The sequence below is a fragment of the Ischnura elegans genome, chromosome 1, assembly GCF_921293095.1.
Source record: "Ischnura elegans chromosome 1, ioIscEleg1.1, whole genome shotgun sequence".
NCBI classification, from domain to species: domain Eukaryota; kingdom Metazoa; phylum Arthropoda; class Insecta; order Odonata; family Coenagrionidae; genus Ischnura; species Ischnura elegans.
Window position 1 is genome coordinate 82,264,066 of NC_060246.1, and position 18,826 is coordinate 82,282,891.

General features: G+C 35.9%; 2 protein-coding genes across 4 annotated transcripts; one reads left to right on the forward strand and one right to left on the reverse strand.

Annotated features, from left to right (window-relative positions):
* Positions 1 to 1,435: 1,435 nt before the first annotated feature.
* LOC124164542 lies at positions 1,436 to 5,310 on the reverse strand. Of its 3 annotated transcripts, none has more exons than XM_046541925.1 (5): positions 4,994 to 5,310; positions 4,095 to 4,219; positions 3,123 to 4,015; positions 1,830 to 1,961; positions 1,436 to 1,745 (listed from the first exon to the last, which is right to left on the reverse strand). In XM_046541925.1, exons 2-4 carry the CDS (start codon positions 4,210 to 4,212, stop codon positions 1,926 to 1,928), a joined length of 1,047 nt encoding a protein of 348 aa, XP_046397881.1. In that variant the 5' UTR covers positions 4,213 to 4,219; positions 4,994 to 5,310; the 3' UTR covers positions 1,436 to 1,745; positions 1,830 to 1,925. The 3 variants fall into 3 exon arrangements, with proteins under 3 accessions (XP_046397881.1, XP_046397876.1, XP_046397867.1); XM_046541920.1 differs by having other exon boundaries at positions 1,830 to 4,015; positions 4,994 to 5,125; positions 5,206 to 5,308; XM_046541911.1 differs by having other exon boundaries at positions 1,830 to 4,015; positions 4,994 to 5,309.
* A 170-nt stretch (positions 5,311 to 5,480) lies between these two features.
* Positions 5,481 to 12,359, forward strand: LOC124164591 (uncharacterized protein KIAA1143 homolog). Its single transcript, XM_046542003.1, has 3 exons — positions 5,481 to 5,690; positions 5,883 to 6,009; positions 12,257 to 12,359. Exons 1-3 carry the CDS (start codon positions 5,586 to 5,588, stop codon positions 12,331 to 12,333), a joined length of 309 nt encoding a protein of 102 aa, XP_046397959.1. The 5' UTR covers positions 5,481 to 5,585; the 3' UTR covers positions 12,334 to 12,359.
* The last annotated feature ends 6,467 nt before the right edge of the window (positions 12,360 to 18,826 follow it).

An 18,826-nucleotide genomic window follows, 5' to 3' on the forward strand; every position in this document is an offset into this window, starting at 1 on the left:
TCAATTCATTGTCTTTATGGTGGTTTTATGGCTAGTTCGAATTTTATTTATGGAATAGATTTTTGATTGGAGGAAGGTCCATGACTAGGTGATACAAAAAAAAACTATAGTATACATAACAGTGTCGGTCACCTTTTGTTTCTGTTATTAAAAAAATATTTTCCACCAAAGATAATATCCTCTAGAGTTTAAAAAAAAAGCTATTGAAAGGTGATGAATTACAAGGTTAAATTAGAGTACATTAATCAATCCTTGCGTATTTAAGTTAATACGTTTTACAGTTTTTTGAATTGACAGTAGTGCCATTTTCTTGTAGTATGTGACTTCAGATAAGAGTATACCTAGGGTAATATGTTTAAAGGATGCCTTAGTGAATTGGCAATAAGCCCAAGATTCATTTTGATGCTGACTGCATTTTGATGGTGAATATTATGTTGCTCTATACATCATCCTCAAGAATGTACATCAAACCATGTTTTGCCTCGTCTTCTAAGATCCTCTCATGAAGTCAGTGGTGATCCAAATTTGGAAATTCCCAATACCAATACGTAAGTACAGTTATCAGATGACATAGGTAAAAGTAAGAATTTGATTGAATTTTTATGGCCATTAAAATTTTTATCTTCATGCATTTATCCTATAAAGAATTGCCGTAAGCCATGTCTTAAAGGGTTTGCTATCCCTGATCCAAGTATAGGTTTTTCCAATTACCTTTTGGAATTTACATTGTGGAAAAGGTAAATGGAAGTGATAAATTTAGTGGTCCTTCTTCCACATAGTGACATCAAATTATTTCCTTAATATTAGGTAAATTCAGTGGAAACTGCTTGGGGATGAAGACTGGACAAAGTATTTTATAACTGTTACAAAGTGAATAGAAAAATTGAATTCATTGACCTTGAGTGGGTGATTCAAGTAATGTATTATGGAAACACTCCTACAGTCCTGGTTTAAGTTTTTTATGGGCTCTGAAAACATTTTGAATAGCAATGGCAAAAAAAACTACAGACGGGATGCCAGCTTAAACTGAAAAGAGGGTAAGTAGCACCAGTAATGTCCATGTATGTTCTTAATGGTGTCAGCACAATTCAGACTGTTTTATGATTGTGGTTACATTTCACATCAATGCATATGGGGTTGAGGGTGCTACAGAGGTTGAATTTTCAGCTTTTACGTTAACATTGTGCCACCAACTAAACACAGTTAAGAATAAGGTCGTGTGTATGAAATTTGTGCATACATGCATGCATATTTCAACCAGTTCAAATAAATCTCCCAATGATGTGTTCTATGCGCCAGTTGCATTTCTGTAACTTTGGCATTTAAAGGGGATTGCATTAGACTAAGCCACACCAAAATAAACTTCTGGCTATGTGCCTGATGGGATGAAATGAAATATTTGTCTAGTGTTTGTAGCCATAATGATAAACATATAGAGCTGAATATCGAGTGCATTTATTGTTTTTCATTAACAATCAGAAAGGATCAAATTGACCTTAAAGTAAAATTGCAGGATTCCTTTTCTAGCTTTTCAATCATTACATTGAATCATTCTGGAAGTTATTATTATTTACACAGACTTGAGTACTTCTTCTGGAAAGCCAATCGCAAATTGGTCGGCAGGCATCTTGTACATATATTGATGATGATCATTACCAATATGATTTGTGATTTTGGTTGAATGAATTGTTGGCAGGAGTAAGAAGGTTCTTGCTCCTATTGAATATTGAACCCAGGAAGAGCACCTGGAAAATAGCACAGATTTGATTCAAAAGATAGGCAATCAACAAATGAGTGGTATTGTTAGAAGTAAATGATTATTGCCTTACTTGTTTTCTGCTCCAGTGGGCTGAAAATAAGTTAAGCTTTTGATGCCATCTTCATACTATTTTAGGGACTGCAGCCTGGATAAATTTTCATTGTTCTCAAAGTAATAGTTTTATTTTATTACGTACACCCATCTGGAAAATGTTTTTGCAGTAACAATTCAATGCACTGACATTTTGGAGGCAGTGCATTACATGTCTAATTGAGCGAGGCAATTTCACAGTAACAACTACAATAATACAAAGATTCCTCGTGGAATAAATCAACATTTTGCATTGTAGATACGATGCAGATCAAAGTTTGAAAATAATAAAAATATTTGTGTTGGAATTACATATTTACATTTGGGTAAAGGTCATAACAATATTTAGATTAAGCGTATGTGTAAAAACTTTGTTCGATCTTTCTAAGTAAAAGAAATACCAAATCTCCACAGCATAAGTTATCTTATTCAGTGAATAAATTTCACCCTGACTGCTGGAATATCATTTTAAATGACAATATTTCCAGTAATGCTGTCTTCAGCTCTGTTTTGCAAGAGCATTGAAAAAGATATCATTAATTTAATACAGATTGGCTATAGTACGACAGAAAACTTGCTATTTCATAAATAACAGAGTATGAAGCCAATTATCGTGATACACTGAATTTGTAATTTCCTGTCTCGAGTATTCTGGCAATTCACAATATATTGTGATTTCTATGATAGCACCATGTTTAACAGTGTAGTACAATTTTCATCTCTCGAGTATTTGTGGAAGAAAAGAAATAAATTGTAGAATTGCATTATTTTTTAACATATGGGTAATTAAAAATATTTCCTGACTACCCTTCTCAAAATCTCATTCAAATTCTTTGACTGCCTTTTCTCTGAAAATCTGTTCGTCGACAAAATATTTTCACCTTATTAAGACACTTCTCAACAATTTAATGTGAAACAGGTTATTGATAACTTCTTTGGTAAATATATTTTGATTCTTTCTTATCTCAAACTCCTATTTGAGAAACTTCATGTAACTTTACCCAACCATATCATTATAATAGAAAATACATAAGCACTATGTGAAAGAGATGAAGCAGTTGGGCTATCTGAGAACTTTCTACATTAAATTTTCTGATCATGTAATTACTGGGAAGGATATCTAATCAACCAAATCACTCCTCAAGCATTTAGGAGTGTGGTGATTAATGGTGTGCCTCACCAGAAAACTGTTGCGATAGAAAGTTGCATCACAAAAACCGCAGCTATAACAAGGACGCAATCGATTCCAAGGCCATTTGTGGCATTTACTTACATGATTCAACAAGTTTTCATTGTCTTTGAATGTAAGGTGACATGAAGCGCAGCGAAACTGCTTGAAGTCAATCTCTGATTCATCATAGCTAAGATTGCTACAGTTAGGAGTGCTTGTGATTATTTTATTTGTCTGTGACTTAATATGAAATTTTTTAAAGAAATGCCATCTTGAAGGTTTCTTTTTCAAATTGATGACAGATATACTGTTTTCCTTGTTCGTCTTCTCTTTTTTCACAGCCTTGAATCTGACTTTACGAACATGTTTCTCTTCTATAGCATTAAAGTCTAACTTACGCCGAGCACTGCTATTGCTAGCTGAAGATGAGAGTAATGCCCTTCGCCTTGGTCTGTTTAATGAGTTTGAGTAATGGATGAACTTCTGGGTTTCATGGAAGGAACTCATTGCCTCTTTTGCACTAACCTTGAAAGTGCAGTTGGCAAGAACAAATCGTTCAAAATCTGGAAAGTGAATTTTTTCCAAGTGTGACATCAATGCTTTGGCATTGCTTCTCACTACTGTGTATCGACAATACATGCAATGTAAAAAACCATCATTCTTTACATTTTTGCAGTTTAACAGCCCTACTAAAGCATTTTCATGGACTTTTAGGAGGTGTAGAGGTAATAACCCTCTGGTGTAAAATGTTGCATGGCACAACATACAGGCCTGAAAGCTTATTGGGTAACTTTCTTCATTGAATATCAAATTCAAATGAGGTCCATGACATTCTTTTAAATGGCATTTTAAATTCTGGTCAGATGTGTATGACATAGGACAAAATGGACAGTAGACTTTTCGAGAAGGCTTACAGAAGCCTTCAATAACATGGGTGGCAATTAAACTATCGTCCATTCTTCTTGGATTAATATTTCCAACTGTGCACTCCTCTCCTAAAATATCGAAGAAAAATAAACTTTTACAATTGGTTTCACATCTTCATCTGTCGTACTGGACAGTCACACTACATACCAATTTGCATTCCATCCACGTTGCATTCGAGATTTTCATTACCAGATGAAGCCACCTCTTTGACAGTTTCGCTGCTGCTATTTGCAAATATATCATCTGTTCCACAGTCATACTCCATTTGAGGCCTAAAAATAATTAATAAATGCAACATATCATAATTTAATATCTAATTTGAATTCCAAATTCCTCTCATTTTACTAGGTAAGAAATTCCATGATACTATATTGTGGGTGGGTGGTGCAACTAGAGTTCTACTTTAGCAACCCTTGAATGGGGTAGCCACCCCCCTCAAAACTACATTCAGCATAAGCAGCCCACGTCATTCCGCCAAGGTACACCACCGACTGAGTGATACTTAGAGAGTAGAGGACACAGTTTTCTCAAATGTAGAATGTTTAGAAATAAAAGTGGAAGCTAAAATAATGCATACATATTTATCACTTTTAATTTCCCCAAAGCATGAAATCACAGGTACCAAATAGTCTAAAACATTAAATTGCCGATTGTTATTTGATGCACTACGTATATTTAAAAAAAATATCAGCCCAGTTGGAAATTTTGGCTGCAACGAAACACGGTTTTAAAATTTTATTTCACCACATTAATACTATAACGTTTTTTATCTAAAAAAAAGCTGGGCATGTTTAAGCTTTGACAAATTATTACCAACTACAAAAAATGTAAAATAGCAGGACATTCCTAATAAATAATGGACGTCGATTAAGCCCTACATCTTACTTGGTAAACGGATTCAGTTTAAAAAAATAACGTTCGGAAGGCAGCCGTTAATTGTGGCCATTATTTTCAATGTTGCCAATTGATCAGCACCGCTTAGTTAGTTTATTTCAAAGAAAATTATATTACAGTAAAATATTTATACGATTCGTACAATTACGTACCTTGGAAAGAAAGTATTTACTGCTTCTCGAATAGCCCTTCAAACAAGGCGCCGACACGCCCTTAGTGCCCGCCTCCTGCGCTAACGGTTGGACATGAACACCACAACCTGCGTTATTTTCGGAATTCGGTTACTTTAAAAAAAATAGAGTGTAAACATCCTTGTCGGCTTTTTCGTATTAATCAGTCCCATAATTCTCACAGTATCATTCACCTTAAGCCTTCATTGGTCACATTACTCTTTAAAATCGATGAATATTGTTAAATACTGTAATCTGATTTCTGGAGGGGGATCGTATGAATATAGATATCATAACTATGATTGTATATCTGATCAGATGTTGGAATTACAAGGAAATCATGAATTTAATTTTATACCTAATTCACAAATATGCCTAAAACGATTTTTTTTCTTTTTAAAAATATACTGCAAGATTATGAAAATAATTGTCACGGAAGCATTATAAAAATCTCATGTCATTTGTTTTAATAACATGGAGTATCGCCTATCCCTCAATATGGAATAGCTTAACCTTTTGTTTGGGTGTTTTTCGAATTTCAGCATTTAATACCCTTATTTTTCCTTTAATTAGTATGTCCAAAAGAAATGTGTCTTACGTGAAACCTGCCGAACCAAAGTTTTTGGCTCAGTTAAAGGCAGAAATAGGCTATAAGGAAGGTCCCACAGTGGACACAAAAGTAAGTTATTATTACTAATTTTTCTATATTGATTTTATATTCATGTGTGTCAGAATATTTGTTCGTGATATGATATTTAAAAACTTCATTGCGATGCTTTCTTCGTGTTACAAGTTTTTAGGAAAGTCTTATAAATACTACTGCGTATTCAAATATTTAATATAAGTTTATTTACTGTTTCATGAATATTAGAGGGAAATAAATCCCGATGTGAGCGATGAGGATTGTTGTGATAAGGACGAGGAACAACCTGTTGTCGTAGTTCTGGGTCCCGGAGACTTGTCGGCAGAAGAAGCTGCACAAGTGCGACGCACAGAAGGTAAGTCGTTGAAAGTATTTTGTCATAGGATATTTTTTCCTCAATTTAATGACTGGGATAACCCATGGAAGCATTTCAATGTTTTATTAGATCATTTGTCCTGATCAGATCAGTTACAAGCGAATCCAATTTGTTCTCTCGAACTCAGAATCTTAGAAATGCTTTCACAGAAGTTGATTATAAATTCCTGGTTACGCAGAAAATTAAATTTTACGAGTCGAAAATTAAATGAGCGGTTTGTGGTGAACCGGGATGGAAAGTATACTATATAATTTATGAGTAATTATATTAATGAAATCAAAAAATGTTACGGCCGTTTTACTCGGTGCACGTAATTGCACAATCTGATTCTCTTCCTCTCCTTTACATGCTTGCTTATTATCTTCCCCAGAACAGGATTTTAGTATTCCATCCCCGCACAGTATTTTTTCCAACTACTCCCCCTATTATTCGTACTTGTCTCTCTGCCTGAAGTTTTCTTTTGTCGCCTGCAATGGCAAGGACTTCCTCATTCCTTTATTTCAGCCATCTCATCTTCACCATCCTAGTCCATGCCCTCATTGCTTTACAATAAGACTGCATAACTTTTGCCCTTATGTGGTTGATCTTCAAGTTATATTAATCCCACTCTTTGCCCAGTGCATCAACCAGTGCCTTAAAACCCATGGACAAACTTGACAAATCAGTGTGTTATCATGTGATAGACTTACAAATTTAATTATTCCTTCTTTACTGTCTCCTCTGCATGTACATGCTACACATCTAGGGTGACAGTGAATTTCCTTGTCTCATGCATAGGCCAGTGCTTACCCACCCTGATTCTTGATAAGCTGCAGGGATGCCGACTTACAAAAAATATTGGGGGGGCCCAAACCGGGGATCTTGCCCCGGGAAATTTTATAAGTAGCGAGTTTTAAGTTTTTTAAGCATTTTAGAAGAGTCATATGATCAACATTAGAACCATGATAACTCAAACCTCGATACCTGGACACGCCGGGGAAAATCGACAAGCCTGGCACATTTTTTCCTCACACCCATAGCGAATTTTTGAGGGGGCTCAGGCCCCATGGAGTTGGCACCACTGATTAGCCGCCCTTGCTTGTGCAGTCTAAACCACATTCAGTTGCTTGAATGAGCACCTCTCTCTTCAATCTATTCATGGTTTCCTTACATTGACCATTTGTTTTATCCATTACTCTCTATCAAACATTTTCTCATTCCTTAAAGCAGGTGTTCACGTTACGGTTACATTCTAGGTTAATTGCATCTACCTAATGCACTACCTAATGACCCAACATACAAATTTCAGAAGTTGCTGAAAAAAGCCCTTAATTCTGCTCCAAGTGTCATTAAAACAAATGAGATGTACAAAGTAACAGTGATGAACCCGCAGGCACCAAGATTTTTTGGTCTTCCAGAGTTACACAAAACAAACATTCCAATCAGACCCGTAGTCTCAAGTGTTGCTGCACCATCAAGAAAACTAGCCTCCCACCTCAATTCAATCTTCAGAGATTTCACAGGATTCAAGCCAAGATACGGGGTGAAGAACTCAACTGCACTGTGCCGTCTTCTCACCCAAAGAGAGCCCCCGCCATCCAAACATACGTTAGTATCCTTCGACGTGAAAGATTTATTCACTAACATTCCAATTTCCGAGGCTGTTAAAATATCAGATGAAACACTGAGGAAAGCCGGAGCCGATCCACCCTTCCTCGACGATTTTGTGAAATTGCGGACAGTGTGTGTGGAAGAGAATTATTTTAAATTTAATAACAAATTCTACAGACAGAAAGAAGGTTTGGCAATGGGATCTCCGCTATCGCCGCTTTTAGCGGAACTATATATGGACAAGTTTGAAGAAAAAATTTTCAGTGAAGATTCAGTGAACACCAATTTTATCCATTGCTGGTACAGGTACGTTGACGATGTGTTTGCCATATGGACTGGTACTATGAGGCAACTGGACATATTTTTGAATAAACTGAATACACAAGCCAAAAACATAAAGTTCTCATGTGAAAAAGGATCCAACCATAGTATCAACTTTCTCGATATCACTATTTCAACCTCGGAAAAAGGCTACGACTTCAAAATCTACAGGAAAGTGACTACCACCGACCATGTCATCCCCTCCGACTCCCGCCACCACCCCTCTCATAAGCTAGCCGCCTTTCATGCCATGTTAAACAGAGCACTCAACATCCCCCTCTCTGCCGAGAACCTCGCCATGGAAATCAAAACCATCAAAAACATTGCAGTTAAAAACAGATACGAAGAAAGTGTCATGAGATAAATTGTTAAGGAAGAAATACTCCCTCCGGGCACAGAAAATGATATACCATTCATCCATTCATAATGAGCATAAGAAACGCTGGTGCAAACTGAGTTATTATGGAAATATTTCACAGGCAACCGCAAACCTTTTTCCCAGAGAAGACTTTAAAATAGCATATTATAACACATCTAATTTAAGGGCGTTATTATGCAATACAAAAGATAAAATTGACTTAAATGATAGAAGTGGCATTTACAGACTCAAGTGCAGTGACTGTGAGACCTATTACATAGGCCAGACTGGACGTTCGTTCCGAGTAAGAGCAGAGGAACACGGAAGGCATTTGAGAAACGGGGAGTTAGAAAAATCGCATTTTGCGAAACATCTATGGGAGAGTGACCACAGGAGCAATTTTGTTCCGGAAATTCTCCACCTTGAGGGAAAGGGAAGAAGGATGGACTGCTTGGAGGAGTTGGAGATAAGGAAGCATATAAAAAATGGAATTTTAGCAAATGAAAATATTTTTGTAAACTATTCCCCGCTCTTGGAGATTCCCTTGAAGCTGAGTGACGCTCCAACCCCAACGCAACCCTCCCTTACCAACGTAATAGCAACCAGATAAACAAGAACAAAATAACTGTTATTATAACGGATTCTGTACCTGATGATGTCGCCTCTGCGACGAAACCGGTCGTATTAATTAAATCGTGTGGAAAAGTACAATAACGTTTTATTATTAATAATGGAGTTAAGTCATCCCTTAATAACCTGTAACAACCTTATCTATCACTTCTTGAACTTGACTTCGGTGATTCGGTGACGACTAATGACGCAAGTTATTCTCTGAGGGCCGTTACTATGATGGTTTTCTGGGAATGTTTTTCATCGATTGCTTATGCACCTTTCAACTTTCATCTCTAATCTCTATAGGAAATGCATTGTTAGGCCAATATTTATCCAGTCCGCTATTTTCCCTTCAAAAGGGGAGGCCCAATATTATTTGTGCAGTTGACCCGAAGATTGTTTCTGTAATCCATTCCAAGGCCAGTTTCTATGGATGAACTATAAAAGACCCGAGGAAGTGTTTCCCCTGATATGATGGTGGGTGAGAGCATTCTTTCTCTGTGGTTATAAATCATATTACTTTTATTTAGATATCCCAGAGCCCATTCGTGACATGTGGATGGCTATTATCGATGTCGATTTAAAGATCTGTGACTATTTATAATTCATATAAATAACTTGTGATATTATGTTATATTTATTCAATGAATTTTTTGCCACACATGGCACTCTTGGCATAGCGAGGGGGTGGGGTCTGGAATTCCCCCCTCCCAAATTTGAAAACTCAATTATGTACTTTGCTTCTTCATTAACCTGGATCCGCCCTAAAAATATTTTTTTTTAGATTAATAATTAATATTCTAGAGAAATGCCAAGGGTCTCATTTTTACTATATTCTGAAAATATTACATTGATCGGTTTCGTAGTTTCCGAGATACAGGCTGTGACACATTGGGTGGATCTGTTGTCCTTTGGTGCAAGGTAATATTTCCCCAGGTAAAGCAAATATTTTTCGCATTTTAGCTCCAGAGTTCATTTAAATGATAAAAAACACTAACAAAACATTTATTTTGCACATATTATTATTTATGTGCACAACTGTCAATCTTTTGTTTGCATGTAAAGTAAATTATTGAATATTTAGCAATAATTTTCAGTGTTTCATTGTCCGCAATTCATAAATTTTTCGTTGTAAAGTGTGACGTTTTAAAAGTGTTTCAGTTTTCTGGATTTTTTCAATGTATTTCACAAATGTGGGGTATATTTAAATTTATAATGTTTATATTATAAACTTGTCAAATACCTACCAAGAAAAATTATTTTAAATTTATGTAAATTTTTTGTCACAAGTGTTATGAAATTACAGAATCTTGAATTGACACAATCAATGAATTTGTTGGAGGTACTTTCAAATAATTTTTTTACATGGCGAATAAGTGAAACAGTTGAAAATGCATTTCCCCAATTTTGGAAAATACATAGAATAAATACATATTTGAAAAATACTCTCACATCACATAAGAGTGTAATAGAGCAAAAAATTGAATGAAATATTAGTCAATTTGTTTCAAATAAACTAAAGATTGAATTAGAGTTGAATGCCAGCATGTACATACTATTTTGAATGGTACGCAGAAAAGCAAATATTTGTCCATATTACATGAATCGCATGCAGTGCGGTTGACGGAAGCGAAATATTCTTCAGCACGGCGACGATACCTTTTATTTTGTATAACAGGGACTAAATGATCATTAGCATCGTAACATACTTCATTGCCTGCCTCTGATGAAAATGAAGTAGTGTGGCTTCTTGGCTTCACACCGTTATGTCATGTTTGCACTATTACACGCCTGAACTCTAATTATGGCATGCAAGGACCAGATTTCGGCTTGTGAACAGATTGTGAACAGCTACACCCAAAAGCCAAGAAAAAATACTCCACCACCATCAAAACGGATTGACTTCGCACAATTTGTCTTTCATGTCGGGCATTGTATTGTCTGCACAATGAAGGTATCTACTTATCACAAGGGACCTATTCCTTCACTAGGCTACGGTAACCATTGAGTTGTGAACATCCCCAGAATCTTCCCAGGAGCATTGCTTGGATGGAAACCTGTACTACCTCATAACAGTAAAATTCCAATGAAAAATTTCATCTCCTCTTTACTGATGCTAGGAGATGAAAAAAGAATAGACGTAGCATAATTATCTGATTCTGCCGTGAGGAAAAAAGAATGTCATCCGAAAAACTATTTTAAAAATTTCTACACATGATTTTTCCCTCTATTCACGAAGATCTGTTTCGGGGAATACCTATTTCTTGCAAAGTGACCTTTCCGTCGTAAATTGGCTGCTTCTCTTTTTAATTTTTTCTGTTGGAGAAGTGATTCAGGCTTTGTTGACTTCGAATCCTTTTCCTTATGTGTAACTGGTACCGAAATTCTTCTGGACTTCTCTTGAAATTCTTAAGAATTATCATTATCAAGCCGCAAAACAAGCTCCACTCTTGCCCAAGGTTGTCTTCTCGTTCAATTTTCCACAAGTCCACCCGCCTGGTCATCTGCGATGTCCTCATCAGAGACAACTGCTGCTTCTGGTGGCTCAAGGTATATTGGATGCACTTCGTCAGTCTTCCTTTTCCGCGAGCTCTTTGGCTTCACACTGTGTAATATCTCTGAGCTATCGATATCACTAAGAATAAAAATTTTAATTCAAACGTAATTACCGGAACAAAAGTTAATAAATGCAAATTGATCAATTTATTGATAACTAATAAATCTTTTGGCGAGAATATGAAGGAAAAAACGTTAAAATTGCAATAAATTCTGACCAGAGCATATAATTCGCAACTTTAAAGATTTGCATAGGGATCCGCCCAATGTGACATTTATGTCACAGTACCATTTATCAGAGAATATTACAGAAATGGAAAGCAATACCAAACATGTTAATGTATTATTAATAATGTTGCATCATTATGTTGATATATACCAAAAATTGTTGCTGTAGCGCATATAGTTAATAAAAAAATAAATACTTACACAAAGCGAACGTCCATTTTTACTGTCTAGGGTAGGTGCCTAAGTACCAGGGGTACTTAAAGGATAGGTCTTCACTCTCACTTGACAATTCTTACATAGAATTGAAGCACTTTCCTTCCTCTTTCTAATAAAGTATAAAACACAACAATGTACCATGCCCGAGCGATGCAAGAGCCACTACAGAGGAGCGATACAGGGTGTGACATTTTTGTTACATTGGGCGGATCCAGGTTAAAGAAAACAAAATGTTAAAAGTTCATATATTTACAAAATATTTCTTTGAAAAAGGAAGTTGTTTCCATTATAAAAAGTGTTAAAATTATTTTAAAATCCTCTATTTTGTAACTTTTTTTTTTGTAGTTTCTCCCACACCCACCTGGTTTTGGACCCCCCAAACTACATTCCTGACTACTCCACTGTGGGGCACCTTTTCTTGACTTAAAAATACATTATACATTAATAGAAAGCCATTCCAATCATCACAGACCCTAAAACCTGAAAAAATGGCTGGTCCTCATTTAGTGTTTTTTCGCATTTAGTGTTTTAAATTTTGTCACCCCTGAAAATGTTAAATCAGGATTCTACTGTAATTGTGCATATTATATTTTCAATTTTCTTCCATGTATTGCAGTTTATAAATTGACTGATGACAAATTTAAAAAAAAAGGTCTGACTCAATCTAGTAAATATAAAACAGTTTTCAGATTCAGCGCACAAATATATAGTAATCCATTAACAGAACTTGAAAAACATGGTGGAACCACAAATATGCAGGACTGTGTTATTAGCATTAGACCCAAATAAGAGGAGACAGACTGGAAACTCAAACTGCACATATCACTTAGCTTGCATGTTTCTGCCTAGGAAAAAAGGCTCCACAAAATTTCATTATCTTACTCGCTCGTCTCTTGCACCCGCCCTTATTCTCTCCAGGGCCTCGCTGATAGGAAGGCAGAGTTCCCAGACACCCAGAGAACACTCTCCATCCCCACCACAGTCCCTACCCTCCTATGCTTTCAAAGCCCTTTCCTCTCGCTGAGAGGATAAGTCGTTCTAGTTCCCCCAACTCGCAGCTGGCGAAGCCCTCCGACAGGTCATACACTTACATACACCTGCACATATCATGGTTTTAAAAGTTGCTCCAGAAAAATACTCATTAAGCTATTATTTCGCTAAAGAAAACTGTATTAAGTTCTTTATGAATACCAAGTAAAAGTCAAAAACAATTTATTTTTAGAACTTCAGAAGTAATGGCTCTTCTCCAGGAATACCAATACACCAGGAGAAAATTTAATTTTTGCTCACCTCTCAAGATTGCTCACCCAACAGAACTTCACATTGGTTCTGTTACATCCCTATTTCATTACATTGACCCTTTTATAAGGTTTTTATCGCCCTTTTGATATCTCATCCAAAGGTAATATCAAAGTTTCAATACCTCCTCTTACTGAGGTTTGTGCCAACATTCTTACTCTTCTATCTACCAATTCCCAGTCCCGTTTGTCTCGTGACTTTATTGCTTTTCCCACAGTGAATCAATTTCTATGTCACTTTCACTTTTTAATTTAATCCCTATCAAGATTTTTCCTAAGTATCCATAAGCTGTCTCTGATATTTTTACCTATAATCAGCCCTTTTAAATTGAATTTGTATTTTATAAGCACGCAATGGTGGTCTGAATCTGGTGTAGAAATCTGTGTAGTGTTTTTGAAAATGTTCTAATCTTCTTTCTCACCATGATGTATGAAATCGGTATTCACAAGTCTCAGTCCTCTGGCCTCCTTGGTGTTGCTTCTTCTCTTGTTGTGATGGGTTAACTGAGATATTTTGTTCATTTCTATTATCTTCTGAATTACTGGTCTCTCTACTCAATTGCTTCCTCTTCCTAATCGATTTTCCTTAAGTACCGTATTTACTCGTATAAGCCGCACATCTTTTTTCTGGAAATGCCAGTGAAAAAAGTGGGATGCGTGGCTTACAGGAATCCTCAAAATTATATTAGACTGCTGAAAGCACTAGGAAGGTTTTTTCCTCACGAACCGGCCCAAAAATGGGGGTGCACTAGATACACGAGGGTGTGGCTTACATGAGTTGATATGGTATTTCATTTCCATTTGTTGGAGCAATTAACAGTAACCTAATTGTCTTGATATTGTGGAAAGAGGAATGCTGATTAACCCAAAGGTGATTGGACTGCTCCCTCCCATTAAAAGATTGATGAGTTGAAGATTGAAGGAAGGGAATAATAAGGAAGTTTTGTTTTTCATGTTATGTCATAGTTTAAAAAAAAAAAGTTGTAGGTGAGCTCAATATAATTTTGATATTTTTCACCTTTACAACTTCTCATGGATATGACAATTCTTGCTAATTATGCATGGATATGATGAGTTTTCTTGCTCATTCATTACCTGCTAAATAGAATTAAATTGAGTTTTATGTATTTAAGTATTGCTCACTTACTGATGACCTCAATTCTCTGCACGTATGCTCTACATTTGCTATCACATAATTTCATGGAATCATTACAACAATTCATTCTAAATGGCTATATTTTTAAAATTACAAAGCTGACCTTCCATGTTAACATATCAAACTTTCACAGTATAAAAAATTAATCATTTGGAATTGTGCTCATTTTCATTACATATGCTCATTATGCGGAACAAGGCTCTGGAATTGAACTAATTTTAATTGATTGCGACATTTGCAGTAATTCCAGAATTTTTATTTTAAAGGAATGTCACAGGGAGTGCATCTCTTGGTAAATAATTTAAACTTATCAAAGTCTGTAAATTGCTTGGTGGTAATGTTGAATTTGTCTCTATAGCCCTTGTCCAAGCATCATCACTACTTGGGAAATGGTTTCAATCATTTATGAAATGGATGATTTAAGGTTATAAAATTAAAAAGTAGTCCTTTGGGGTGCCTGGAGTCTTTCAACTTTACTGACAACATCATTCTTAACTTATGCACCTTTTCCGCCAATATCAGCTGCTAGTTATGGTTTGGTAAAATGTAAACAACTCTAAATATCAAATGTTTAGTGCTTAAACTAGGAGGGCATTAATCATGGAGTGTAAAAACGAGTTGTAGCCTGTATGAAGAATGGGAAATGAGCCTTGGAGTGGTACATATTTTGTGATTTCTACACCTTGGCTACAGAAAGAATTATTAACCCGTCCGCGCCCAAAGTTTTTTTTAATCATACGTGGTTCATTAGTGGGATCTCTTCCCTGTTAAAGGCATTTCAGGAAGAATCAAATGCCGTCAACTATGGCAAAACCTCTGTTTAATATATTTATTATTCGTTAGATTTTGAATCGTAAGTAGTTAAACGTTCAACACCAAGAAAAAAGTTATATTTCTTACACTCGTTCTTGTTTGAGACATGCAATAATCCCCAGCACATTTTCTCCTACTCCTCTTTTGAGTGGAAATAACAAGGTAATTTATGCCATCATACTGTATAATATTTGCTGCAAGGCATCCAGAATTTTTCCTTATCCATTGTTCCTGATGAGAGCGAGTTCCGTACTTCACTAGGTATACATAAACGACAAGCCTCCATATGTCTTGCTGCAGTATGCCCACTCCTCTAAATCCAAGTGTTGTGTTCACAGACTCCCAAAAACCACTTAAAAATTGGCCACTACCATTTCTCATGGCACACGCCCACTCTGTAGCGATTTATCCCTGGGTCCATGAGATCAGTACCACACATTTTCAAGTAGTACACCTCAAATTGTGTTGGTCTCTTCACAGAAATTTACTTTTTGGCACCACTCAAGTACCTTGCTACACTAGTCACAGGATTCACACTATAGTGTGTTGATGCACCCATTACAATCCCATTGTCCACCCATTGAACAAGGATTATAGATGATTCCTCATAACAGCTGTACTCATATCTTCCCTGTGGCTCCTATTGAAAAATGGTTCTCAGGGTGAGAAATCTTTCGGTAAGTAATTGCTCTGGAGTGTACCATTGCTATTACAAATATACCATCTTCTTCTGCTCCATCAAGAGAATCAGTCCTTGAACAAAAAAAAAAATATGATGTAATTATTAAACTAATAATTGTAGACAACAAAAGCACTTCCCTTGATGGAGTACCCATAACTCATGGGTCCAGAAAAAAACCTTTAGGAGTTAAGGCTCAGCGCTGCTCTGCAGTGCCATATGGCACCTGTGGGCATTGATGGGTTAAGTAAAAATTGAAAGAATGAGTGAGTGGTTGAAGGGGTGATATTTGATGATTAGAGACACACATGACTTGAACCTAGAAGTTAAACTCATGCTGATAGAGAAGTGGCTACATGTAGCATGAAAAACTTCAAAAGCGATTAACAAAAAACTGAATTTTTCTTCGATGCAAGAATTTGAACCAGCCGAGGTCAACTTTCTGAATGTGCGGCAAATTTGTCCCTCTCAGATCTCTTAGCCCATCAGTTGCAACTGTTGATTTGATGTTATTTTATACCCTTATAAGACTCTAATTCTTGTTAAAATCAATGTCATCAAATATTTCAAGTATTTAATGAATTCTGTTCACATTTCAGCTCTAATGTTATCGGTAAAAACTAAGAAATTCGAAATGTTGGCTCTTAGTAATTTTTTTTTGGAAAATTATTAGCTAATGAAGCTTTGAAGATCCATTAGATAACCTAAATTTCTTTCAAATATGCTAGTGATGAACAGTGTAATTACACTATGTATTTTTGAAGTTGAATGATTGAAATTGGAGATGCTCTTGATATTAAATATTAAAAGTGAGACTTGGATGATCCTACTATGATGACATGATTTCAATTATTCTGGTTTTTCATACAATGCACCTATCTATCTAGGAAATGGAAATCTTGTGTACAAATTCAGTGTTTGTTGATGATATATTTCTGGTATCCCACCATCAATGAGATTGTTTGGAAGTTTTTTCTCAAGGAGTGAAACATATTAAAAATTATTTTTTTCGGTCCTTTGCAATTTGTAATGAATTATCCATAGATTATAATTTATACATTCCCATATTAACCATTATAGAGTAATGCAGCACTTAGTATTTGAAACAGCAGTCTTTGCTCCACCTAAAATAATAAGCTGTTTTCTGTCTTTTTTCTCCTTCCAATTTTTTTCCAAGAAATGATCCGTCACTGTGTTAATGGACTGAATGGTATAATTAGTGCTAATTTAAAATTTTATCGATTTTTATATTTTCCTGTTTTGAATCTTAGTTGCATTATATAATTCTACTGGACTATTTTCTGGTCATTGCACCGGTATTGTAGCTCATTAATTCCCCTCTCGCCTCTGTGCAAACGGATAAATTAAGCTGGCCCTACCACTTGACATCCTCTCGTTCTCGGAATTATGTGATACTGATCGAAATGATTCCAATCGCTATCTACTACAAACCGTTGATTCCATAGACAACGGGATCAGAATTAGGGTGTTTGAAAATTTCTGTTTCGACGATTCACTTAGAGGGCTGATCTCATCTTCAGAATAAAATATTTCAAAAATTCATTCGCCCTTCAGTTTACTCCTACAAATATGATGCCTCCACTTGTCTGATCTAGTCATTTTCTCTCATCACTCTCTCTGTAGGATACCTTTCTTGTATCTTTTCGCTCCAATTTTTGTAAAACCTTCTTTATTATCCACCTGAGCACCTTTATTTGCACGTTTTTTTTAATGTATTCTCATCTAGAAATTCCACTTACTTCCTTCGTAAAATACTATGTGCCATATGACTCTTGGTGATTGCTTTCTTTGGAGGCTTTAATCTACTTCTGAAGTCTTTATTGATGTATCTGCCCTGTCAATTTCTGTAACAATAATGCCTGTTTGTATTATGTTGGCTCCCTGTTCCTTGTCCGAGTGACAGCAGTCAGGTGACTGTTGGTAGAATGTAAATTGGAATGTGTTGTCTCTTTCATGTCTGTAAGAAGACTGTTACTTATCTGTTCTCTCCCTGTTGTGGGAAGCGGCATTCTCTGTTCCTTACTTGTTGTACCACAGCCAGTGAACAGGTGGGGGACTGTGCACTGCCAGTTTGCTGCCTGTTTAATAGGCTGTTATATCTCTGTTTTCTGTCCGAGTGACAACAGGTAGGCGGCTGTTGGTAGAATGTAAATTGGAACACCTTGTCTGTTTCATGCCTGTGAGATGGTTACTTGCCTGTTCTCTCCCTAGTCGCATACTTAGTTCTTTACCTGTTTGCTGTTGCTAATTTGGTAATAGACAAGAGGTAATTTATGTGCAAATAGAATTCAAAGTTGAAATTCATTTGAAGGATTGTTAGAAACACTTTTTTTGTGTTTTTCCACATCTTCAATCAGTTATAAAACTCTTGAATAGTTATCGAAAAGCAAGCTTTGTTATCGTTAACAGAACAACCACTACACCAACAAATATTTCACATGTCTTTATCAAAGAAAGATTTCCTTAAATGAATACAATTCGGGTTCTGCACTATGCCAATATAATATGTATGTCTCAAAAGAGAAACACGCCATTAATGTTTATACATGAACACGATGATTTAACTTTGCATAAACAAACCCACAAGAAACACAGTCCTCTGACAACACTTGTAGGTTCTTATCCGCGATGTAACACAGGTACACATATTAAATATTAAGTACAAATATTAGTAATCACTCTAAAACTGAAGAGACACAACAAATTATTAAATGAACACACTCAAGAACAAATATCACATCAAGACTTTCACTATCACTGAATGGATACACAAATGACTTAATTCAACGCTGCGGGCATTTAGCACAGGTTAAATAATAAATAAATAAATGTTTTCTCCACAACCTACAACTGCACCACAATACAGTTGACCATGTGCACGTAAACATGTACGGATAACAGTATCGGTGTCGTTGTTTGCTTTTAGTGTGAAACGGACTATCAACTGG

Excerpts from the sequence above, each read along its gene's own strand:
- LOC124164591 (XM_046542003.1), top strand. The coding sequence starts at position 5,586 with ATGTCCAAAAGAAATGTGTCTTACGTGAAACCTGCCGAACCAAAGTTT. Across the intron at positions 5,691-5,882 it reads GTCCCACAGTGGACACAAAA|AGGGAAATAAATCCCGATGT; the intron begins GTAAGTTATTAT and ends CATGAATATTAG. Across the intron at positions 6,010-12,256 it reads ACAAGTGCGACGCACAGAAG|TTTCTCCCACACCCACCTGG; the intron begins GTAAGTCGTTGA and ends TTTTTTTTGTAG.
- LOC124164542 (XM_046541911.1), bottom strand. The coding sequence starts at position 4,212 with ATGGAGTATGACTGTGGAACAGATGATATATTTGCAAATAGCAGCAGC. Across the intron at positions 4,016-4,094 it reads CGTGGATGGAATGCAAATTG|GAGAGGAGTGCACAGTTGGA; the intron begins GTATGTAGTGTG and ends TCGATATTTTAG.